A 25,484-nucleotide genomic window follows, 5' to 3' on the forward strand; every position below is an offset into this window, starting at 1 on the left:
TGAGGAGGAGCGGACGGCTGGCCGAGGTTTATTGCATTTCCTGAGGCAAAGCGGGCGTGGAATCTGCTGGAAGATGGTTTAGAGGCGAGAAGAAGAAAGCAGGGGCGGGGGAAGCGGCACGGAGCGAGGGGAGTGCGGCCGGGGCGGGGGAGCGCGAGCGGCGGCGGCGAGGCGGCGGCGGCGGCCGGGGGAGCGCGAGCTGGGCGCGCGCCGCATCCGTTGGTCATGGCGCTGTGCGGCACCACGGCGGCGGCGAGCCAGCAGCGCCAAAGCGTCGCCAAGCTGATGGCTTATAACGGCGCCGGGGCCGGCCACCATCACCACCACCATCACAACCACCACCACCATCACCACCACCACAGCAGCAATCACCACCATCAACAACAGCAGCAGCAGCAGCCGCCACCGCCTCCTCCGCCGCCGCCTCCTCCATCGCATCACCACCACCACCATCACCCGGCTCTGCACCCGGGGGCAGGTGGTGCTGGTGGTGGTGGTGGTGGAGGAGGAGGAGGTGGTATCGGCACGGCGGTACACCCGGTTCACCATCACCCCGCCGCCGCCGTCGTCGTCTCCAGCTCGGCCGCCGCCGCCGCCGGCGGCTCCTCGTCCTCGTCGTCGGCCGCCGCCGCCGCTGCCGCCGCGGCAGCAGCAGCAGCGGCGGCGGCAATGTTGAACCCACCGGGTCAGGCGCCGTATTTCCCGTCCCCGGCGCCGGCCGCCGCCACGGTGCAGATTCACGCCGCCGCCGCCAAGGCACACCAACTGGACATCGAGCCTGACAGACCCATCGGATACGGAGCCTTCGGAGTAGTCTGGTAGGTCCCTGGCCAAAGAGTTTGCATACATTTTGGGGGTTTTGTTGGCAGAGTTTTTGCAGCAGGTTGAGAGAACGCTTTCAAATATTAATTTAGTGCCGGTATTGTGTGCCCATTCCAATATTTTAAACCAGCATTTGTCAACTTTCTGCAGCTCAAGGTTGTCTTTGACAAATGCACTGACACTGTTGAACTTGCTGAGGAGTTATTTCAAATGTTTTGCTTGTCTTACTGTGCGTTACTTTAGCTCGGCATCTAACACAGGAAGTATTGTAAAGCGAGGGGACAAATAATGTAAAGTGGCATTGCTTGATCAATGACAAAAAATAGCCATTATTAGTTACAGCGTTGCATTTTTGTTCGGCACTGGAAGTTAGAAATGTTTTTGTCACTAAAGCCTTTTTTTAAAGCGTCCTGCTCGATAAGAATGAGTGGAAGTTTGGTGAGATTCCCTCTTCGGTTTTTAAAGCAAAGATCAGTTATTGCGAGGTCTTTTGATTCCCAAATTATACGAAACTGACCATAAAAACCATTTCACGTCATATTCTATTTTTTTTTAAAAAGTGAATAAGCAATCTGGATCATTATGGCTCGTGCTGTATGCCTCCGATGAAATTCAGCAGCACTTGCTGTTTGTGTAAATCGTGCTGCTTCTTCCTACAGCAGTTGTAATCTGCCGAAAGTTTGAGTAATAATTTTACCTTCTGTTTTGAAGCACCCGTGTACGAATAATGGGTTACGAGAAGGTGGTGCTGAAATTTTAATAGTAATTGTCTTGTTTTGCGTTGCGCAATATTTTTGTTGTGGGCAATAGTGGAGACAGCACTTGTTTGTTTTAAAGCACTGCACTTTTTAGAGTGGTCTCAAGTTATTGAAGAGCTACTGTGCCAATTATAGTGTACCACTAAATTGTAAAGCATCTTTTCGTTTGAAGGAGCAGATTTGTCATTCTGCAATTGTGACCGTTACTAGTTTTAGTTCACGTGTGAAGGTGAAATGACTCGTGAGGCCTGTAGGTGCAAGTGCGTTTTGTTTCCTTTTCACATTAACCGTCACAATATTCATGATTTTTCGTTTTCACTGGTGTATTTCTGCAGATGGTCACTTGAGTTTTCAGGATTTCAAAAAAGTCAGTGCTATTAAGTAACACAGTGGAAAAATATTTTATACTGTTTCATAATGGTGGCAGTGTTGCAGGTAGTTAACAAGTTCCTGAGGAGTGGCACCAACTGCAGCACTAGATTTGTAGATCCATTATAAGTGATCTGTTGATGACTAGAGCACTTTTTAAAATTACGTATGTATGAAAAGGTGCAATGAATTTGGACAAAAAGACTTTTGCATTTTATTTAAACAAAACTAGAAAATGAAGCAGAGTATAAATGCAATTGGAACAGGCATAGAGAATGATTTGAATAATGGTGGTAGAAGGCAGGAAGTTTCTAAAAGGAGATGCCATACCAGAGATAATGAATTGCAACAGTTTTTTGTGTGAAAGATCTATTACTCGTGAGTGCTACAAGTATGATTTGTTGTCTTACTGTGAGACTGAAATTTCACCCGATGCAAATATTTATTGAACTTGATGAATGTATAATCCCATTCTTAATTTCAGGAATACTAGTTACAATAATGCAGATTTTTTGGATCATTTTAAATGTGGCTATATTTTTGGTGGCTTAATAATGCTCACCCTTTCTAAAATAAAGTTCTGATGAACGCTTTTTTATCTTGGCTCTTTACAGTAAGCCTTAAAGTAAAACTAGACTTGCATCCAATGAGGATAGTTTTGCATTGCTTGATCTATAAATATATTAAACGTTTATTTTTGGCCATTCTGATGGCGGATGCATCACCTGGTATGTGAGCTGAAAGGTTTAATTTCTGGTCTGTTAACGTTAACTAATCTCAGTTGTGACACATTTCCTACTTGAACCCCCTAACCTAACCCATCCTCCTGCATGCACTCTGCATTTTTCAGATACAAGCTACTATCTATACACTCTGCAACAACAGTTTGTGGCAGAGAATTCCATATTCTGACCACCCCCATAAAATACATTTTTCTAATCATCCCTTTAATTTTGGGGGGATAAATTTGTATGGCCTCATTTTTGTCCCACTGAACAGTGAGGATAACCATTACTGGTTATAATGAAATATATATTCATAATTGTCAACGGTTCCCTTGAGTCACTTCTTAACCTTCTCTGCTCTGATGGGGAAAATACTCAATTCTCTGCATGCCTGCCAACATCCACTCCTGGTAATATTTCTGTGAATCTATGATGTCTCTTCCATCATATTTACATCTTCCCTGTTAAAAAGGTGCCCAAAACTTTACAGTATATCCAAATGTGGCCTAAGACATTGTACAAGTTCAGCATTGCTTTCTTGCTTTTGTATTCTACTTCTAGATGTATAACCAATGATTGTCTTTTTGTGGTCTTGTATATTTGCTCTACATCTTTAATGACTTTTGTATCTGCACATCAGGATTCCTCTGCTCTCCTACTCTTGTCACTGAGATGTATTTTTTTTCCATATTCTTCCAAGTATGTTGGCTTGTTTCAATGTTGACATTCTTGCCTCTGAGCACCACTCCAGGGCCTGAACATATAATCTAGGCTGACACTTCTGTGAATTACTGAGGGAATGATGTATTGTTGGAGGTGCTGTTTTTCCGAAGAAACATTAAACTGACTCCCTGCTCAGGTAGATGCACTAGATCCCATGGTACAAGTTGAAGAGGAGAATTATTCTGGCAAATATTTATTCCTCAACCAAGATCACAAACAGAATAACTGATAATTTATCTAATTGTTGTTTGCTGTGTGCAAACTGCCTGCTGCATTTGCTTATATTTAACAAAAAAAGTAAACCATTGTAACATGCTTTGGGATGCCCTGAGGATGTGAAAGACACTATATAATGCAAGTTCTTTATTTACTTAACCTTTTTTCTAGATTGAGCTGCATCTGCTACCTGGTATCTGCCAATCCTGTTGGTTTGTTATTTTGCAGTCCTTGACAATCTATCACAATTTGACATACCCCCAAATTGGTGTCATCAGCAAATATCAGTATTTTACCTCAATTTCTAATACTTATGTATACAGTTAGTAAGTGTTCCTAATGCAAACTTCAGTACAACACAACTTACCATACTTTGCCACTCATTAAAAAAACTTCCTTTTACCCCATACTTTGCTCTCTGGCCAACTACCTCTATCCATTTTTTTTTTGCAATAAGTCTCTTGTACATTATCAAATGCTTTTGGAAAACCTATACAAGTCAATTCCACGGTATTTCCTTTATCTCCAAGTTCTTCAAAGATTTCTAAATTTGGTCAAGTGCAACCTATGTTTTAATTATTTCATTCAACATTATAGACTCTAGTACTTTAACCACATCTTAGTTAAGACTAATTGACCTATAATTTCTGTCCCTGTTTATTCTGTCGGTCTTTTTAGAGGATTCTCATTTTTCTATCCTTCATTGTTGCATAAATTTCCATTCCCCAGAATTTTGAACATTTCAGTTAGTCTCAAGTATTTTTTCTCTTGGATGTAATTTTGAGGAGTGGGGAGAGAAGGAAAGAGTGAATAGTGTTTTAAACATCAGAACTAAACTTACTTGCTTTTTAGGAGCTTTTTGTTTTTGGTGTACAGATGGTTACACTTGGTTGTCAAATGTCATATACTGTTGTCAGCTATTTAGTAATTCACTCTTGCTCTTGTGTAAATTACTTGCCTTGAAGCTAATGTAACTCACTTGTATACTGTGAAATTGGATGAAAATAAAGCGGTAGATAAAGTTAGAAGCAGATTGAACAAAATAACCAAGTTGAGTTTATAAATGAAATTTTGGTACCATATTTCAGTGTCCTGATCCTTGGACTTTATCCAATTTAAATTCTTTTTATATATAACGGTCTAGTGAACCGTAATATGCTTGCAACAAAAAAAACTTGCATTTATATAACATCTTTAATGTAGTATGTAACATGGTGCTTCACAAGACTGTTAGCAAACAAAATTTGACGTGATATTAGGGCAGGTGACCAAAAGTTTGGTCGGAGGTTTTATGGAGTATCTTAAAGGAGGTGAGAGACGTAGAGAGCCAAAAGAGGTTCAGGGAGTGAATTGCAGAGCTTGGGGCCGGGGGAGCTGTAGGTATGGCCACCAATGGTGGAGGGATTAAAATTGGGGCTGCTTAGATCTGAATTGGAGGAGTGCATTGGTTTCGAGTGCTGTAGGGCTGGAGATGGTTAGAGATGGGGAGGAGCAAGGCCATGGAGGGATATGAAAACTAGGATGAGAATTTTAAAATTGTGGCATTGCCAGACCATGAGCCAATGTAGTTCAGCGAGCATGGGTGATGGGTGAACGGAACTTGGTGTCCGTTAGGATATGGGCAGCAGATTTTGGGATGAGCCCTGGTGTACGAAGGTAGGTAGGTGGCAGAGCATTAGAATAGTGGAATCTAATGGTAACAAAGGCATGGACGATGGTTTCAGCAGCAGCTGAGGCAGGGGGGGAGTTGGACGATGTGGTAGTAGGTGGTCTTGGTGATGGAGTCGATATGCGGTCGGAAGTTCATCTCTGGGTCATCTAGGGCACCAAGGTTATGACTGGTCTAGAAAGGAGCTACGCATGCTGCAGTATAGTTGTGTAGGTGGTTGTGGGCCATTGGTGCTTACAGTGGCTCTTTATGATCCAGAACAGTGAATCTTAGTGGGCTGTTTGACTCTAGGGCCATTGTAGCTAATTCTATTTTCACTTGGTACCACATGTGGATACTGTCAGAATGACTGTGTAATGAAATTGCAACTCTGATTGTACTTTTTCTGTTCTGATACTAAAGCTGTTGACTCCTACCATAATCATCTTGCACAAGCAGTGATAGTACAAAAGTAAATGTGCTGCATTCGCTATGACAGGCAATCAGGAAGATCCAGTTTACAAAAAAAATTGATCTTCCTAAGCATAGGCATTGGCAAATTTGGTAAATTTACATTAGTATTTTTCCGGCTGCACATCAGTGTTAAAGGCACTGGCACAGCTTGAAGTCAATTGCAGTTCCTTTACTGTTGTCGTAGTGGAGATGAGTTAACACGCCACATTGAATTTAGGATCTTTCTGGTCTATTTGTATTGATACAGGACCATGGAGGGAACTATACAGTGGTTAGCCCTAGATATTTGAACCACCGCTCTTTTCGATATGTATTTGTGTCTTGAGTCTCTAGGCAGTAGAATGTCAAAGTTTGCAAATGACACAAAACTTGGAAATATAACAGTAAGGTAGGTAGTAGCAGACTTTGGTGAAATGGGCAGACAATTGGCAGATTAAATTTAAGGCAGAGAAGTGTGAAATTATGCATTTTGGGAGGAAGCATGAGGAGGCAATATAAACCAAAGTGGTACAATTTTAAAGGGGGAGCAGAAACTGAGGAATTCACATACAAATCTTTGAAGGCGGCTGGACAAGTTGATTTTTTAAAAAAAACAATGGAATCCTTGGCTGTATATTTTATCTCTCAGCCAACATCACTAAAACAGATTATCTGGTCATTGCCACATTGCTGTTTGTAGGAGCTTGCTATGAGCAGATAATCTGTTTTTGTTGTTGACTGAGGGATAAATATTGACCAGGACACTGGGGATAACTCCCCTGCTCTTCTTTGAAATAGTGTCATGGGTTCTTTTACATCCACCTGAGAGTGCAAACGGGGCCTCGGATTAACGCCTCATCTGAAAGATGGCACCTCTGACAGTTGCAGCACTTCCTCAGCACTGCACTGGAGTGTCAACTCAGATTGTTGAGTGGACGTCTCTAGGGTGGGACTTGGACCCACAACCTTCTGACTAAAGTGAATCGTTGCCATCATAGGCAGTCCCTCGAAATCAAGGAAGACTTACTTCCACTCTAAAAGTGAGTTCTTAGGTGACTGAACAGTCCAATATGGGAATTACAGTCTGTCACAGGGTCAGACAGACAGTAATAGTGGGTGGGACTGGTTTGCCGCACACTCCTTCCGCTGTCTGAGCTTAGTTTCTGCATGCTATTGATGACGAGACTCGAGGTGCTCAGTGCCCTCCTGGATGCACTTCCTCCACTTAGGGGTGGTTTTTGGCCAGGGACTCCCAGATGTTGGTGAGGATGTTGCATTTTATCAAAGGGGCTTTGAGGGTATCCTTGAAACATTTACTCTGCCCACCTTGGGCTCACTTGCCGTGTAGGAGTTGCGAGTAGAGCGCTTGCTTTGGGAGTCTTGTGTCAGGCATGTGAACAATGTGACCCGCCCAACGGAGCTGATCAAGTGTGGTCAGTGCTTCGATGCAGGGGATGTTGGCCTGATCGGGGACGCTAACGTTGGTGCGTCTGTCCTCCCAGGGGATTTGTAGGATCTTGCGGAGACAGCATTGGTGGTATTTCTCCAGCGATTTTAGGTGTCTACTGTATATGGTCCACGTCTCTGCGCCGTACAGGAGGGCGGGTATCACTACAGCCCGTAGACCATGAGCTTGGTGGCAGATTTGAGAGCCTGGTCTTCGAACACTCTCTTCCTCAGGCAGCGGAACGCTGTGCTGGTGCACTAGAGGTGGTGCTGAATCTCGTCAACTAAGGTGAGTGTGCTACCAATGGAGCCACTGGTTGACTCACATAAATGCACGTCTGTCTGCTCTTTTTACAAAGAGGCATAAGCGTACGAAAGCAAGGAAGTTATGCTAAACCTTTATAAACCACTGGTTCAGCCTCGGGTTGATAATTGTGTCCCGTTCTGGGCACCACACTTTAGGAAGGTTATCAAGGTGTATAGGAGATTTACCAGAACTGTACCAGGGATGAGGGACTTCAGTTGTGTGGAGAAGAACAACAACAACTTGTATTGGTTTTGGATTTGTTGTTCTTGGAGCAAGAGGTTTAAGGGGAGATTTAATAGAACTATTCCAAATTGAGAGATTTTGATGGAGTAAATAATGAGATGGTTTGATAACCAGAGGACACAGATTTAAGATAATTGACAAGACCCAGAGGGGAGATTAGACGTTTTCTTATGCAGCAAGTTATGATCTGGAATGCACTGCCTGAAAGGGTGGTGGAAGCAGATTCAATAACTTTCAAGAGGGAATTGGCTATATACTTGAAAGTAAAAATTGCAGTGCTCTTGGGAAAGAATGAGTGGGCCTAATTGGTTATAGTGCTTTCATTCACTGAGCTATGTGGGTGTTGGTAAAGTTTTTTTTAACCTGTTTCAAGGCAGTAACTCAGAATTCAGATATCTAAAACTTTCAGACTGCTGTAATTTGACTTTCTCTTGACCTTTGTGTTCTTGTAATGAACGCCTTGCTCTATCCTGTATGTAATATCACACACAACTTCCAGAGTCTTTCCCATTTAAAATCTCCTTTACCTGTTGAATGATGCTATTTGAGTATATTGGTCTAGTACCTTAAAATGAACCTTTTCCTATTTGGTATGTACCAAGTCTATAAAAGCCCAATATTGTAGTTATGTCAATATATTGGTGGCAGCTAGAATATGTTGGTGTAAATTTAAAATGGAAAAATAAAAAAAGTTAATGTTAACTAAGAATTATGGTTTATACATTTATTAAGATCCTAGAAATTAGAGCAGGTATTGTTCAACATGCATTCGGCTCACTGACATGACACAGGAGTGGGTTGAAAGAGGCAGGCTCTCAGTTGAGTTTAAAATTAGTAGCTTCAACGAGATCAATGCTGCTGAGGGAATCCCTGGAAATAGGAGGTGGGTGGGGTGGTTTGACCTATCCACCTCCACGGAGGTGTGTGGGGGTGCTGACCCATCCACCTCCATGGCACGAACCTGGTATTGCAGTACTTCCAGGAACGGTGCAGTGGCTCTAGGCCTTTTGGCTAAGAGCATTGGCGCAGAGTGATCCTTGACGTGTGCAAGGTGACCTCTGGCGTTTGTGATCTGACAAAGAATTGGAAAGATTGGCTACGAAAATTTTTTTTAAAAAAGTAAGCACATATGGGCTGCATTTTCGGTTTTCAGGTTTTTTTCGGCGAAAACGGTAGCAATACGTGAAACTTACTGTTTTCACTGCGCTACCATTTTTAGGCTAAACCTTTGGGTTTTACGTCTGCGCCATCGGTAAGGGTTTGCACGAGGATTCGCGGCACAAAAACACAAATTTTGCCAGATTTAGGCCGGGAGCGCTGAGAGGCCTGGGGGGTGGGGGGAGAATTAAAATAAAATTGCAAAAAACCCTTAGCTAGGAAATCGCTGAAAAATAATTTAAAAAATAAAAACTTTAACTTGGCTTTTTTGCAGGTTTTCATACTTGCCACTGCTGGCAGGGCTGCACCGAAGGTTTGACCTGTCTGTATTCTGAGCGGGATGTATGGGTCGGGAGAGTGCCGAAAGTACAACAGTAACATAATCCGCATCATTACGTCGACGCACCTCTCCCTGGCGGTACTTGAAAGCGCCACCGTAAGCACGTAACCGAGGATTCTGTCCGGGCTTTGCGGCCAGGTTTTTGCTGCGGCGGGTCAAATCGCGGCAAAAACCTGGTTGCAAACTTTTCAAATTCGGCTCAGTCTGTAGCTTCAGGTGCTAAGGTTGTTGGGCTATTTGTGACTGTGCTCAAGTTTGTGGCAGGTGTGTGAGCTTTGAGCTGATAGATAGCTAATTACAGAGCCGACCAATCTTGTTGACCAGTGGAACAATGCAGATGAGTTGGGAGGAGGAGAAATAGAAATTTTAGCAGTTACAACTACTGATTTCCAGATAAATGGGGATGTGCTTATTTAAGGTTCCACTGTATATAACATTGAAACATCAGTACATGGCATAATGAAGTGGTATTTTTGTCATTTTACTGCATTTGCAATCTTCACTATACTATTGTGGGGAGGCAGAAACCATGTGCGCCTTTGTAGGTGCAGGACAAAGCTGATAGTTTTCACTTGAAAATGCCTCTTCACATCGTGTGCTCAATGCCCTCAAAGCGTGTGTCATGTGTTTTTTTTTCAAAAGTGCTTAAAATATTGTTGGCATATTGCTAAAACACACTAATATTTTTATTGTTTACCTCTATTTGTCACATTGCTTCAAGCACCACCACTAGAATTTCTCAATTTTCTCTAGTCCACTCAAGTTGGGAGGTAATAATTTGCATTATACTGTTGTGTTTTTTTTTTAAAGTTTGAGAACACAGTATGAAAATTCCACATGTCCATTATTACTTTTATTGAAATTCCAGTGAAGGCATAGGACTTGGGAGACAATTCTACTCCTTATAAATGATGTACTGTTTTGGAAAAATAAATAATTAGATTCAGTGTTCCAGTGCCAGAATATACCTGTACTGGAAATAATGGCATTTTCTCATCCTCTGACATGATCTTAATTGCATACTATGCACGCTATTAGTAAGCCATGCACTGTAGAGATGTATAAATATCCATAAGAGATATAAGTAATTGGGAGAGTGTACCTTTTATGCAGGTGGATTGGGAAATGGTTCCACCCATTATTATGCAGGGTATTGTCCCTCGTGTACGTTTGCAATATGTTTGAGGAACTATAATAGTGGCTGGAATTGTCAAGAAAATGGAATTACTCTAAAATTAATGATTTCTCGCACTATTGAGAGAGGGAGGAGGAAGAAGGAAGAGGGGGGGGGGGGAAAAGGAGGAGGCGCCCGTTCTTTCCCGCCGGGGGGGGGGGGGGGGTAGGAGAGGCGCCCGTCTTCAAAAATTAAACAGCTACAAAGAACTACAAAAATGGCCGAGTGCCAATGTTTTTTTCGCGTGCGCGAACGCTCCAACGCGCACGCGCAGCGTTGCCGGCAGGAAAAAAACTAATTTAAATAGTACCCGCCCCCTCCCACTTACAAAATCGGCGCGAGTGTAGGCTCCGCCCCCCTGGGCACCGCGCCAGGCAGACAATGAGCTGCAGAACGCTCCAGAATCGCGATTTTTTTTTTAGGCGCGAAAAACGGGCGCCCATCCCCCTATGGTCCAACATTGCCTCAGTAAAATGTTTTCTGGTTCTTTGACATTCTGAAGTGATGCCTGATAATCAGTAGTTATGGCTAATTTGTAAATTACAAGAAACTTAAGACTCCTTGCTTTCAATGAGAAATTTAGTGTAAAGGTATGTCATGTCATGTTGAAAAGACTGATAAATATTTGTAATAGAAAAGTATATTTTGATATCTAAATGATTTTTTTATACAAATAGCTATAGGTAGGGCAGATGTATGAAGCCACAGTGGATTTTGTATATGAATAATGTCTAAACCAAATTAAGATTTGCATACTTCAGTGCATATATATCTTGTAATGAGCACTCGGGCTTCTAATTTTCACCCTCTTTGGTCAATGTTTCCATTCCGTTAAACTCTTCAGCTCGTTTTCCTGCCACTATAATAAAAAGAGTAGAATAAACTAGTCAGAATAGTTCAAAGTCTAATATGTTGAGGTGTTCAGATGACACACACAACTATGTTTACAGCCTTAAAACACTAATGGATCTATTTTTTTTATATTAAACTAAACACAAACTTAAACTAAAACTGGCATACTTTAAGAATGCTCTGGTTTGAAGATAATCTGAAATTTAATGGGATGTTTTCTATGTTAAAGATGTATATAAATTCTTTACTGAAATTTAAACAATGTTCTGATTCTTTTCTATTTTGGGCATATTGAAATTATGAATGGTGCTATTGCTTTCATATTGAATAATTAACTTGGACACTTCATTAAAGCATCCGCGCTGAGAGTTACCGTTTCCTAGTGCTCAAGTTGGATAATTTGTTTATTATTGCCCACAATTTGATGTTGGAAAAAATGAATGGACTAGTTCAGTCATGTTTGACCCAAGATCAGTAATTTACAGACGGCATTACTTGAAGAATCTGAAGATTTACTGAGATTACTGTGTTTAGAAATGACCTTGCTTAAGTTTGTCATTATCTTTTAATTCTAACGGGCACCTTTAATATTGAAAAGATAGCGTTTCTTCTGGCATTAGGGCACGCATTAGTGAAGAAAAGGAAAACATTAAAATAAAATAAATTCACATGCTCATTCCAACAAAGGATAAATAAGACAAAAAAAATCTGGTCTTGTATGCATATGCAAAGACTATTCAGAAATGCATTTGACACAACAATTTGTACTGCATCAATAAATCTGAAAGACGTGTTCTATGTTTATGACTGTATAGTAGCTGAGAGATATCTGGGAGTAACGGTAAACCTGGCACTTATGTCATCATTGTGGAGCAGTAATCGACAAAGTAAACAGACTGCTGAGCCACATTGCCAAATCAGTTGAGGATAAATCTGAGGCCGGCATGCTTAATCTGTAAAGTGCTTTGATTAGGTCTTGAGGTCTGCCTTCATGTTTCATCACTACAAAGCAATGTTTAAGCTCAGGAAGTGGTGCATGGAAGGATCATGCAACTCCACCTCTCCCCTACCCTGCTAAAGGAGTGGGTTATGAAAATTTAAAAACACGAACACTTAATCTTGAAAGGAGAGGCATATGTGTGCAATGCAGAGGAATAGAATAGCTAATCTCAAGCACTATAAACCACCAGGACACAAGTGCAAACTGGTAAAAGGTAAGCTGAAGACTGATGTCGGGACTGGCTAATAGACTAATCTTTCAGGTAGGATAGTGGAAGAAAAAACTCTAATCATTCAAGTGGTTAAATGCTGCGATAGTGGGGCAAGGAAAATGGGAAGAAAAAGCTAGTTGGGGCTGAATGGCCTCACTCATCTTTTTTCTTATGTTTGTCTTTGAGCTAAAGTTGTCACTTTATCTTATTCAAAGTCATTTCTGGCATTCAAGCCGAGAATGAAAATATTATGTTCTGAGAACCAATATTAGTTTACAGCACTTGCCACTTTTGACAAACTACAGCATTTTAAACCTTTTAATTCAGTGAGGTTTTTATTTATGAAATAACAGCCAGAACTGGGTTTGTTCCTGTGTTACAGCAATAGGCTTAATAATCTCAAAGATGACACAGGATAGATTAAATTAATTTGTCCAGTATTTACATAAAAAGCAATCATAAGCAATTGGATGAAGATCTTGGAATTTAGTTTTTGTTTCAACTATTTCTGAATTCTTGTAAATTCAAACCTCAATTATTACAATTTATAACTACCTTGTATTAGTATCTGCTCTCGTGATATGTCAAAAGTTTTTTTTTCTGATTTATAGCACTGTACAGCAGCACAGTGCCAGTAACTGAATATTTGGCACTGTATTGCAGAACATTAGATAACCATCATATGGGTAACTTTCAAATATTCCTATAATCCTATAAAGCATCTTTTTGTAAATCATAGTTTGCCTTAATTTTAGCATATTTTCATTAAAATAGATGCATTGCTTAGCATGGTATTATAAGCCTTTTTTCAACACTAAAATAAGCTGTAGGAAGTCTCGAAGTAAAGACTTATTTGTATTGTCTTCATATCTCTTGAATGTCTCTGCTTCATATAATGTTTTCAAGTGCAGTAACTGTTAAGTTAGCAACTTAGCAACACTAGTTGTGTTTTACAAAATTAATTACTACTCAATATTTGAGGTTTTAAAGAATTCTACCTGAGGAGTGGAGAAAATGTATTCACGCAAGCACAGATTGAGGTTCTACTTGTCTGTCTTTAAAATCATGACAGTAAATATGAGCTGTTTGGATGTCTGGCTTTACTTTGCCTAGCAAGTATCTTAAAGCTCCTGTATTGGCACATCAATTTGACATAGCAGAATGTTCTTTACAAAATGCTATGCTGTTGGTTTTGCTTGCTTTGCAACCTGTTTCCTGAGACGAGTTATCTGTGAATGCTTGTAAAAGTTGAAAGAATGGAAAGTATGTTTAAAGTTGATTTATTGAACCATGTGAACTAAAAAAAAAATGAATATTTTATATTATAAGCCCAAGTAGATGTGCACAAAAATGTGATACCAGATTGAAGTGAACATTAGTACAGTTAATCACAGTAGTTTTTAAATAGGTGTCAGTTTGGCTCAGTGATAGCACTTTCCCCTCATAGTCACAAGCTTTATGGGTTCAAACCCGACCCAAGGACGTGCATTTATAATCTAGGCTGAAGTTTTAGTGCAGTAGTGGTATTGAAGGTGTTGCATTGTCTGATATGCTGTCTACCTCCCCACGGGTGTATATAAAAGATCCCATGGAAGTATTTGAATAAAAGCCTAGGAGTTCTCCTATCCTAGCTAACATCTGTCCCTCAACCAACACTATAAAAACCCGATAACTAGTCATTTATTTCAGTTCTACTTGTGGGATCTTGTGTGCAAATTAGCTGTGGTGGTTGCCTAATAATTAAAAAAAAATAATTAATTAGCTTTTCCCCATTTAATCCATCTGTGTTCTTCATGGACAACTCGCAATTGCTTGAGTGTAACCCAGGTGGAACTACTACCTGTTTTTGGGGAATATTTTTGCTTGATGTTGCACTAGAGAAAATATCTGAAATTGTCATTTGAACTTGGAAAAACTCCTAAATGATCTTTAATACTCGAATCGGTAATTCTATCTGCATGTGAACTAACAGAATCTAGCTTTTTGCCCAGTAAGAATGGGCATTATTATACTGTTTTTAAGTACTATATCCCTGTTGAAAGTGAATGGACTAGCCATAAGTATGTCCTTCAAAGGAAAATTGTTTTAGATACAAAGTATTGAAACTTGAGGCTCAAATTTATAACTTGGTTGAATGGCACAGATTTTATTTAAAATTGGCAAAAGATGCTTTTGTTAATTTCTAATATCAGTTATTTCTTGCTTTAACTGTTTGCCTTGTAAAATATGGGGCCTGGGGTTACTGAAAGTCAGTCAGTCAGCTCTGCCTAGCACTGGTACTCTTGCATGAGTCATAAGGTTGTGAATTCAAGTTCTGATGTCCTAGCGAACATTTATCCCTCAACCAACACAATCAAAACAGACTAACTAGTCATTGCTGTTGGTGGGACCGTAATGTACGCAAGTTGGCTGCCTACATTATAACAGCGACTACACTTCAAAAGGTAATTCATTGATTGTAAAGTGCTTTCCAATGTCTGGAGGATGTGAGATGGCTATATAATGCAAATTCATTCATAATAATGGCTGCCTGATTTTTAGTCATGAATTCAAACTTTCAAATGTACTGATGATGGTGGCAAGAGATCTACCTTTTCCTCCTTCCACCTTGTAGTTTTGCTGCCTATGCTTCCCCCATAGCTAGCCTCTTCATCTGTTCTCTTGCCCCTGCTCCTTCCCCTTTTCTCTTTCTCTCTTTCCCCCCCCCCCCCCCTGCCTTTTTCCTGCCTGGAGCCCTCCAACTCTGCTTGACCTGAATACTGCACTTAGTCTTGACTCCCCACATACAGTGCTGCAGGCCATCAATTAATTGAAGAATAAAATACTAGCTATGAAATGGCTGATCCGTTATGACATAATGGCCCCAAATTTCCACACGATAAAAAACGGGCGCCCGTTTTTCGCGCCGGAAAAAAAAACGCGCGATTCTGGAGCGCTCTGCAGCTCCATGTCTGCTTGGGGGGGCGGAGCCTACCACTTGCGCCGATTTTGTAAGTGGGAGGGGGCGGTTACCATTTAAATTAGTTTTTTTTCCTGCCGGCAACCGTGCGCGTTGGAGTGTTCGCGCACGCGCAGTGTGAAGGAAACATTAGCACTCGGCCATTTTTGTAGTTCTTTGTAGCTGTTTAATTTTTGAACATTTTTTAATAAAAGCACATTGCCATCAGCACTGAGGCTTCTTGCAGCAGTGAGAAGGCTGCAGGAAGCCTCAAAGTTGAGAGTCGTTTCCTGCCGTCGGGAAATGGCTGCTGAACTTGAGGCTTCCTGCAGCCTTCTCACTGTCTCCTTCCCCCCCCCCCCCCCCCCTGCCCGCTGTCGGGAACGGCTTCCTCCATTCCCCCCCCCCCCCCCCCCCCACGGGAACGAACGGCTGCCTCAACTTGAGGCTTCCTGCAGCATTCTCCCTGGCTGAAGCACTTTCACACAGGTAAGATCTTTTCTTTGTTTATACATTTTTATTCAGGTTGGATTTATTTGTATAAGTATAAATAAGGATTTATTATAGAATTTAATGACTTCCCTCCCCCCCCCCCCCCCCCCCCGCAGCCTCGTTCTGGATGCCTAATTTGTAACCTGCGCCTGATTTTTTAATGTGTAGACAAGGTTTTTTCAGTTCTACAAAAATCTTCACTTGCTCCATTCTAACTTAGTTTGGAGTAAGTTTTCACTGTGGAAACTTTGAAATCAGGCGTTAGTGGCTGGACACGCCCCCTTTTGAAGAAAAAATTCTGTTCCAAAGTGAAACTGTTCTGACTAGAACTGCAGAAAAAAAATGTGGAGAATTGCGATTTCTAAGATAGTCCGTTCTCCACCTGTTGCTCCTAAAAAATCAGGCGCAAATCATGTGGAAACTTGGGCCCAATGTACTGGGTTTTGTTTTGATTTAGCTTTATCGGGTGTTACAGCATCAATCACAGATCGTGCTACTTAACGTTAGCCACTTGTTATACAAATGTTATAGAATTGAACTCACTAGTTGTACAAGGTGGGCATGTCCTTTGGGATAACTAACTTAGATGCAGGTTCATGCACAAAATTGAGTTTTATTTGGTTTTGGAATGCTTCTGAAATATTCATATCTACTTGACAGTTGCATGTAGTCTGGGTGCCTTGGTAGTTGTATGGCAAAAATTACAATGAGTTTCTTTTAGCATTCTCAGTGGTGCAGCCTGGGGTGGTCACTGGTTTGGGATCTGTTCTGATGTGGAATGGATCCGGTATCACGAGCAACAGGTAAGTTGCGTACATGTAATTATTTGAAATTGCAAATTCTTGGCTATCCTTTGATGGCTAGGAAAGATTTGGAATAGGCACACATCAGAAAATTGAACTTCTGGTCTGCACCTGCAGGAGGAGTGCTCAGCCTGTCAGCAGCCAGAAAAGAGGCGAGCTTGTGTCTCCAGAAGCTTCATTTAAATATTTTCTACCATATTGAAGCTACCTTATTTACTTTGCTGTTGAAGTTGGGGCTGCTGTGGCTTAATGTGGTATGCATTAATGATACAGCAAGACCTCATCAGTTAAGCATATTAAATGTTTACTTTGAGATAACCTCATCAAACTGAAGAAAATCCTTGTTTTGTTTTTAGGGCTATCGGATATTTTTGTATATGAAACAGATGGTTATATATTACATAGATGTTACAGCACAAACAACCATTTGGCCCAACTGGTCCATGTGCTCCCCACGAGCTGCCTCCTCTCTTCCCCTCTTCTAAAATCTATCAGTATAATTGTTTATTCCTTTCTCTTTCTCTTAAAAGCATCTCAGCTACTTGTTGGTAGCACGTTCCACATTCCAATGGTTCCCTATTGGATTTATTGGTGACTTTATTGCATTTATGACCCCTAGTTTTGGACTCCTGCAACTAAACATGTATCCCACATCGAGTCATTTGTTAACTGAGATCTATCATACAAGCGTTTTTTAGATTGCAGCACAAATTTTGGGAGAATGGTGCTACAGCTGCCTCCTGGTGTAGCGTGCTCCCATTTTCCATTTACATCAGGCACTGGGGAAAAGAAAATTTGGCAGGCTCCTAAAAACACTCACTGAAGTAGATTTCTGCTCAGTCAGCTGTGATTCAGTTGGTTGCACTCTTGCCTCTTACCACCTACCCCTCCGCGCCCCCCCCCCCGGGTTCAGAGACTTGAGCACAAAAATCTAGGTTGACATTTGGAGTTCCTGTCTTTTGGATGAGACATTAAACCAATGCTCCAACTGCCCCCTCGAGTGGACGTAAAAGATCCCATGGCACTAAGATGAGCAGGAGAGTTCTCCCCAGTGTCCTGGCGAATATTTATCCCTCAATCAATACGTAAAACAGATTATCTGGTCATTATCACATTGCTAATCTTAGGATCTTGCTGTGTGCAAATTGGCTGCCACATTTCTTAAAGTGCTTCATTGGCTGTAAAGTATATGAATGCGAACATGAGAAATAGGAGCACGAGTAGGCCATACGGCCCCTCGAGCCTGCTCCGCCATATAATACGATCATGGCTGATCCGATCATGGACTCTGGTCCACTTCCCTGCCTGTTCCCCATAACCCGTTATTCCCTTATCGGTTAAGAAACTGTCTATCTCTGTCTTAAATTTATTCAATGTCCCAGCTTCCACAGTTCTGAGGCAGCGAATTTCACAGATTTACAACCCTCAGAAGAAATTCCTCCTCATCTCAGTTTTAAATGGGCAGCCCCTATTCTAAAATTATGCCCTCTAGTTCTAGTCTCCCCCAACAGTGGAAACATCCTCTCTGCATCCACCTTGTCAAGCCCCCTAATAATCTTATACGTTTCTATAAGATCACCTCTCATTCTTCTGAATTCCAATGAGTAGAGGCCCAACCTACTCAACCTTTCCTCATAAGTCAACCTCCTCATCTCTGGAATCAACCTAGTGAACCTTCTCTGAATTGCCTCCAAAGCAAGTATATCCTTTCTTAAATATGGTAACCAAAACTGCACGCAGTATTCCAGGTGTGGCCTCACCAATACCCTGTATAACTGTAGCAAGACTTCCCTGCTTTAATACTCTATCCCCTTTGCAATAAAGGCAAGATTCCATTGGTTTTCCTGATAATTTGTTGTACCTGCATACTAACCTTTTGTGTTTCATGCACCAGGGCCCCCAGGTCCCGCTGTACTGCAGCACTTTGCAATTTTTCTCCATTTAAATAATAACTTGCTCTTTGATTTTTTTTTTCTGCCAAAGTGCATAACCTCACACTTTCCAACATTATACTCCATCTGCCAAATGTTTGCCCACTCACAGTCCTTTTGCAGGTTTTTTGTGTCCTCCTCACACATTGCTTTTCCTCCCATCTTTATCGTCAGCAAACTTGGCTACATTACACTCGGTCCCTTCTTCCAAGTCATTAATATAGATTGTAAATAGTTGGGGTCCCAGCACTGATCCCTGCGGCACCCCACCAGTTACTGATTGCCAACCCGAGAATGAACCATTTATCCCGACTCTCTGTTCTTTTAGTTAGCCAATCCTTTATCCATGCTAATATATTACCCCCAAACCCGTGAACTTTTATCTTGTGCAGTAACCTTTTATGTGGCATCTTGTCAAATGACTTCTGAAGTCCAAATACACCACATCCACTGGTTCTCCTTTATCCACCCTGTTCGTCACATCCTCAAAGAACTCCAGCAAATTTGTCAAACACGACTTCTCCTCCATAAATCCATGCTGACTGCCTGGCTGAATTATGCTTTTCCAAATGTCTTGCTACTGCTTCTTTAATAATGGATTCCCAACATTTTCCCAACCACAGATGTTAGGCTAACTGGTCTATAATTTCCTGCTTTTTTTTATCTGCCTCCTTTTTTAAATATGGGTGTTACATTTGTAGCTTCCCCAATCTACTGGGACCTCCCCAGAATCCAGGGAATTTTGGTAAATTACAACCAATGCATCCACTATCCCTGCCGCTACTTCTCAAGACCCTAGGATGCAAGCCATCAGGTCCAGGGGATTTATCCACGTTTAGTTCCATTATCTTACTGAGTACCACCTCCTTGGTGATTGTGATTTTGTGTTAAGTCCCTCTTTCCCCCCCCCCCCCCCCCCCCTCATAGCCCCTTGATTATCCACTGTTGGGATATTTTTAGTGTCCTCTACCATCAAGACTGATGCAAAATATTTGTTCAGAGTTTTTGCCATCTCCATGTTCCCCATCACTAAGCAGTGAAAGGTATAAATACGTCTTTTTCTTTTCGCCGCTAGAACAAGCTGAATTGAACAGTTTCTATTTTTAAATGTAGCCAACAGAGAACTGCAAATTTGACATTCCCTGCAGTTTTAAAAGCATAATAAATATATCTTGTAACGTCAACATTCATTGTTTACCAAGTAGAAAGCAAACAGGCTTAAAGGTTGTTGGGCTCCCTATCTAATTTGCTATGATTTAGCTAACATTTTAAAAGTTCTATGGCATGTTGGGAATTAATTTTTCAGATGTGGTTAATTTAGGAGGAAAAACTCAAAATACATTTGCAATGAAATATTAATATAATTCAAAACTGAACACAGCCCCTTTTTTAAACCACTTCAACCTGTGCTTTTGCTGTTTGTGTGTAGCCAAGTTGAGCAGTGTAGATTTACATCTACTGAAGTGATGCTGTACCACAACTATTGTAGAATGAAGGGAAGAAAAATCCATATTGACCTACTCATAAAGGTGCATAACCATGCTTCAAAGTGTCCTTTGACATTTTCGAACTTGTACTGCTTTCAGAGATTACATAGACTATCCAGCACAAACAGGCCATTTGGCCCAACCAGTCCATGCTCCACTCGAGCCTCCTCCCTTCAGATCGATCTTAACATTGGCTGGACTTTACCTAACTTCAAACAACAAAGTGTTAGGTGCTTGTATAATTCACAAGTTATGTTTATAAGAAGTATATGTAAACTCGAGCACTCCCCACCTTTCGAAGCACGGGAGTTTTTAATAACTTGGAACGTGAAACCGACTAGTTGAACTAAAAGGATAATTGAAGCTGACCACACAAAGGGGCCCAAGTTTGCCACAATACTTAGAACGGAGGTGCGCTGACTTTCTGGAACACAGTGCGCCTAAAACTTACCGAGGAATTCTCCCTGCTTCTCGGGGCGTCTTCGGGCTTGGCGTAGCGCACCACATCCAGTGGGGGTGGGCGGAGTCAGGTCCCGACGTTGAAAACCGAGCCGGGATCTCTGCACATGCGCGCTATAGTGTGCGCGTGTGTGCAGTAGCTCCTCGCCCCTGAATCTCTGCAGGCTGTGTGGGAGGGGCCCGAAGCACGCCTCCCCTAGCCCTGGCTGAATGGGCTCCTGGAGCAAGTGACCAACTATGCGGGAGAGGAGGAGATTCTGAGCTCCGATCTGGAGACGGCAATGTCTGTCATCGGAGACAGGAGATCCTGGGAACAGAGAGCCTAACAAGAAAGGGAGAAGGAACTGGCAAAAGTGACCATCAAGAAGGAAGATGTCGAACTCATTACGAACGAGATGGAGATTTCTCGGATGTGGTGCGCTACGCCAAGCCCGAAGACTTCCTGAGGACCAGGGAGAATTCCTCGGTAAGTTTTAGGCACAGCAGAGAGCGTGGTCTCCGGGAGCAACTGGGAAATGTCGTCGAAGCCTTGATTGCTCTCTCTGACTGAGGCCATCGAGTGTTCCTTGGGACTGTCGTGGAGATGTTCGGGGGAGCGGGGGTAGCAGGAAAGCAGAGATTGGAGGCAAGATGTGAGTAGGATGGGACCTGGGCAGGCTTGTCTGTTTAACGTTGCCCGCTGTTTGGGGGCAGGATTGGGGCGGTCTCCGTGAAATGAATGCTTTGCTTGTGCAAGAGTTTCTCCTCGTGCCCCGGCAATGAATCCTGAATATGGGCGCAGCCTTCCAAATGGAAAAGATTGAAAGGACTCAGAACTTGAAACAATAAAATAAAACGGATTCCAATGGTGTTGCCCAGGTGCATTGTGTTACTGGGAACAAGATCCTCAGGATACTGAAGTCCAAGGGGCTGGCTCCAGACCTTCCAGAGAATTTGTACCATTTTATCAAGAGGGTACTTCCACTTTCTTCTTCCCCCCCCCCCCCCCCCCCAACCCCCTCTTCTTTCCTCCCATCCCCCCCAACCCCCTCTTCTTTCCTCCCATCCCCCCAACCCCCTCTTCTTTCCTCCCAACCCCCTCCTCTTTCCTCCTTGCACCCCCGTAATAATAACGGTGGACAACAGCATTTGTCGTTATTACAGGGTAAATCTGACAGCAATTTCTGGGATCCGCACATTCATAGTTAAACGTAGAAATCTAAAATGTTGCTGTCAGATACTTGCTCTTCCACAGGGTCCGTTGTTGCAGTTCTTGCTGATGGACTCTGCACTGAAATCACTAATACCTGTAGTGTGAACTTGAGGTAATTACCCACTAGTCTTCTTAGTCCAAGACTAGTGGAAGGGCTGGAAACATTGGGGCTGGTGCATTCATGCATTCAGAGGTAAGTGAGTTTTTAGACAGCATAATAAATGATCATTACTGCTGAACAACCTCTCTGGCCCTGAAAAATTCATTTCAGAAGCATGGAGTCTCATTCCATCAGAAGAAAATTTAATGTTGCAAATTAAAAAAAAAATTAAATTAAATTTTTCTGTTCCCTTTTATAATCTCTCCCTTATTCCAATCTGTGTGTCCCAATCTTTATTGTGCTTCCTTTACAATGATTTGTGTACTTTATATTTCTTGTTTTTACTGGTTTGCAGTCTGCATGTCTCGGTGAAGATTCTTCAGTCGGATTGGTTGAAGAGCCTCCTTGCTGCAGATTTTACTGCACGCAGATTCCATAGATCCCCTGTAGAAGGCAGCGCACTGGATCAGACGTGGGATTAGTAGAAATCTATGCTGACTAGCTCGTGAAAAGTCTCTGGGCAACTGTACGCGAGGTGTTCCTTTGCCGTCAAGAGGAAAGTCCGGGCCAATGAAAATACATTCAGGTGGAATGTATTCATGATTTTTCTACTGATGGCAATCAGATAACTCCACCCCCCACTCCCCAACCACTACCGGGGTGGACATGTTTAGGTTTGCATGTTAAAAATGGCCATTTTAGTGTAATATAAAAGGGATGATTTTACTTGTGCCCCTACATGAATTGCTTTCTTTAGAAAAGGGAGGGGGGGTAAGACATCAAAGCAGTTTTGTGGTGGGGCCTTGTGTGATGGCTTTTGATACCCCAGTGTGCAGCTAAATTCTGAATTAAAAAATGACAATTTTCCAACTATACCAAGTATGTTGACCGTAGTACTGTTTGATTTTGCACCTAAACGATGATGTAAAATACAAGTCTAAATGAAATTTGAGAAAATCACCATAGTTACTGTTCAAATCCCCTTTCAATTCCCCTTTCCACAGCTTTAAGCTTGAAATATAAAGCTTTTCTTCTGTTTGTAATCAGGAAGACTGAAGTTGATGCATTTACTATTTTGAATGTCTGCTTCTCAGGTGTAATATCGTGAAATTTCTATGACAATTGATGATAAATCTCTCTTCCCCACCCCTTTTATCTAAGGCTGCTAGTAGTGATCCCTGTGCTAAGTGTTTGTTGGAACTTTCCTTAGTAATGGCTGTGCCACTAAATGCAATAAACCAGTTATACTGGAAATATGCTATTTTCAAGAATTGTGCATGGTCGGTCTTCATCTGATAATTTGAAAAAAGTGAGGGCGGGGAGAAGAATAGATAAAATGAAAGAGAAAAGTCATGCTAATTGTCACAAGATTGTAGACAAATGTGTCATGTATATTTAATATATATTTACCATAATCTGCTAAAAGATGCTTCACAACAACTTGCATTTATATAGCGCCTTTAACATCGTAAAAGGTCCCAAGGTGCTTTACAGTAGTGATTAGCAAACAAAATTTGACACCAAACCATGTAGTGATATTAGAACAGGTGACCAAAAGCTTGGTCAAAGAAAGGGGGTTTATGGAGTGTCTTAAAAGGAGGTAGAGATGCTCGGAGGGAATTGCATAGCTTGGGGCTTAGGCAGCTGAAAGTATGGCAGCATGTGGTGGTGAAGAAAATTGGGGATCCGCAAGAGGCCAGAATTAAAGGAGTGGAGAGATCTCGGACGGTTTGAGGCTGGAGGATGTTGGAGTTAGGGAGGGGCTAGGTCGTGGAGGGATTTGAAGACTAGGATGCGAATTTTAAGATCGAGGCATTGCTGTAAGAGGCCGGGAGCCAATGTAGGTCAGTGAGCACAGGGATTATGGACGAACAGAACTTAATGCAAGTTAGGATACAAGCAGCAGAGATTTGGATGAGCAAGTTTATGGAGAATGCATGAGGGGCGGCTGGCCAGGAGAGTATTGGAATAGTTGAGTCTAGAGGTAACAAAGGCATGGTTGAGAGTTTCAGCAGCAGATAAGCTGAGGCTAGGGGATGAAGTCTGTGGTGGGGACCTTAGACCAATGTGTTTGGCCTTCCCAATATTTAATTGGAGAACATTTCTGCTCATCCAATATTCCGTGACACATCAAAAGCAATGAAGGGGTCGAGAGAGATGTTGCGTTAGAGGCGGGTGGCGTTTGCGTACCTGACGTGTTTTCAGATTATGTCGACGAGGAGTGGCGGGGTGGCATGTAGATGAGAAGTGGGGGGGGGCCCCCAAGGATAAATCTTTGGGACTCTGAGGTAAAGGTTCTGGAGTGGGAAGGGAAGCCATTGCTGTTGATTCTCTGGTTATGACTGGATAGATGGGAATGGAACCAGATGGAGGGCAGTCCCATCCAGTTGGTCAATGGAGGAGGCGCATTGGAGGAGGATGGTGTGTCAAAGGCTGGAGACAGATCAAGATGGATCAGGAGGGATTGTTTACCACAGTTACAGTCACATAGGATGTCATTTGTGACTTTGGCCGTTTCAACAACTTGCTTGAGCTTTGTGGATGATGTGGCAAATTGATATAGTTGGTAAGATGAGGCTCCAGCACACCATATACAGTGGTATGGATTTTGCCTGTGATTCTCCATACAGCGAGTGTCAAATTCCAACTGCCTATCTGGCTAGGTGTATACATAGACTCTATCTTTGGAGGTTGTTTTTGTACAACTAGTGAGAATTGACTTGCTTTTTTGCTGTCTTGGAAAGGTGTTGAGGTAGGACTATTTGACAGTGTTTGCTGTATGCTCGGCAATATAAATGAGGCAGATTCCTTAACATGGCAACCACTTAGAATATTAAGCTAACAAATGTGACTTGATACAATGGAGAGGCAATTGAAATGCAGTAATTCTGACAGTTCAGGTGAAGTTTGCAAGCCAGTCTACCATTGCTGTTGTGGATTGATGTCGAGTACCTCAATGGAATTGTTAACCTTGTAACTTGCTCTTAAATACTGCGTCTCTCGGAAGTTCTATACTGCTGGCTACAGCTTCTGTGGCTTCGACAGCCATATTATACGATGCTGTAATTCTGGCACTGTAGAAGCAACTCCTAGAACAACTACATGTACCCATGTTTAATATCACAATGGAAGCATTTATTGGGGTTGGTGAGTTCTTAAATTTGTTTATCATGGCCAAGAAACATGGCAGTCACTGGCAGCAAGTATTTACCTTCCACAGATGTGCTCAAACCTATTTACTGCAAATAACTTGTATATATTGCTGCTAGTGAACAGCCAGTAAAAACAGTACCATTAAAAATTTATACATAGTTTCATTTGCAGTTGGAGCAAAAAATGCTTTGGGAAGTGTTTTGATGAAGGAAAATCATAAATTACCAATTATTTTTGACTGGCTAGCTTACAACAAAAACAAAACCTAGGAGTATTTTATTGTCAAACGCTACAGGTTTTCAGTTTCAAATAAAGCGTAATAGGAAGTCTCTGCTGAAGTAACATCTTGAAAGTCCACCTTTAAAACATTTTCAGTCATGGGCTTCTGTTTTTAGAAGCTTTTTATTAAACTGACAAACCAAAGTTGATATTGATTTCAATCTTGAACAGCAGGTATTCAAATCTTTTGTTTGAAAATAGCATA

At 41.9% G+C, this 25,484-nt stretch overlaps 1 protein-coding gene across 1 annotated transcript in view; it reads left to right on the forward strand.

The window, feature by feature from the left end:
- The first annotated feature begins 180 nt into the window (after window positions 1–180).
- nlk2 (nemo-like kinase, type 2) overlaps window positions 181–25,484 on the forward strand; it is a 199,140-nt gene continuing 173,836 nt past the window's right edge. Inside the window, exon 1 of the mRNA XM_070857014.1 lies at window positions 181–818. Within this exon, the coding sequence (XP_070713115.1) occupies window positions 226–818 (593 nt within the window). The 5' untranslated portion in view covers window positions 181–225. The remainder of the gene's footprint in view (window positions 819–25,484) is intronic.

The sequence above is a fragment of the Pristiophorus japonicus genome, chromosome 16 (genome assembly GCF_044704955.1).
Source record: "Pristiophorus japonicus isolate sPriJap1 chromosome 16, sPriJap1.hap1, whole genome shotgun sequence".
Taxonomy (NCBI): Eukaryota; Metazoa; Chordata; class Chondrichthyes; family Pristiophoridae; genus Pristiophorus; species Pristiophorus japonicus.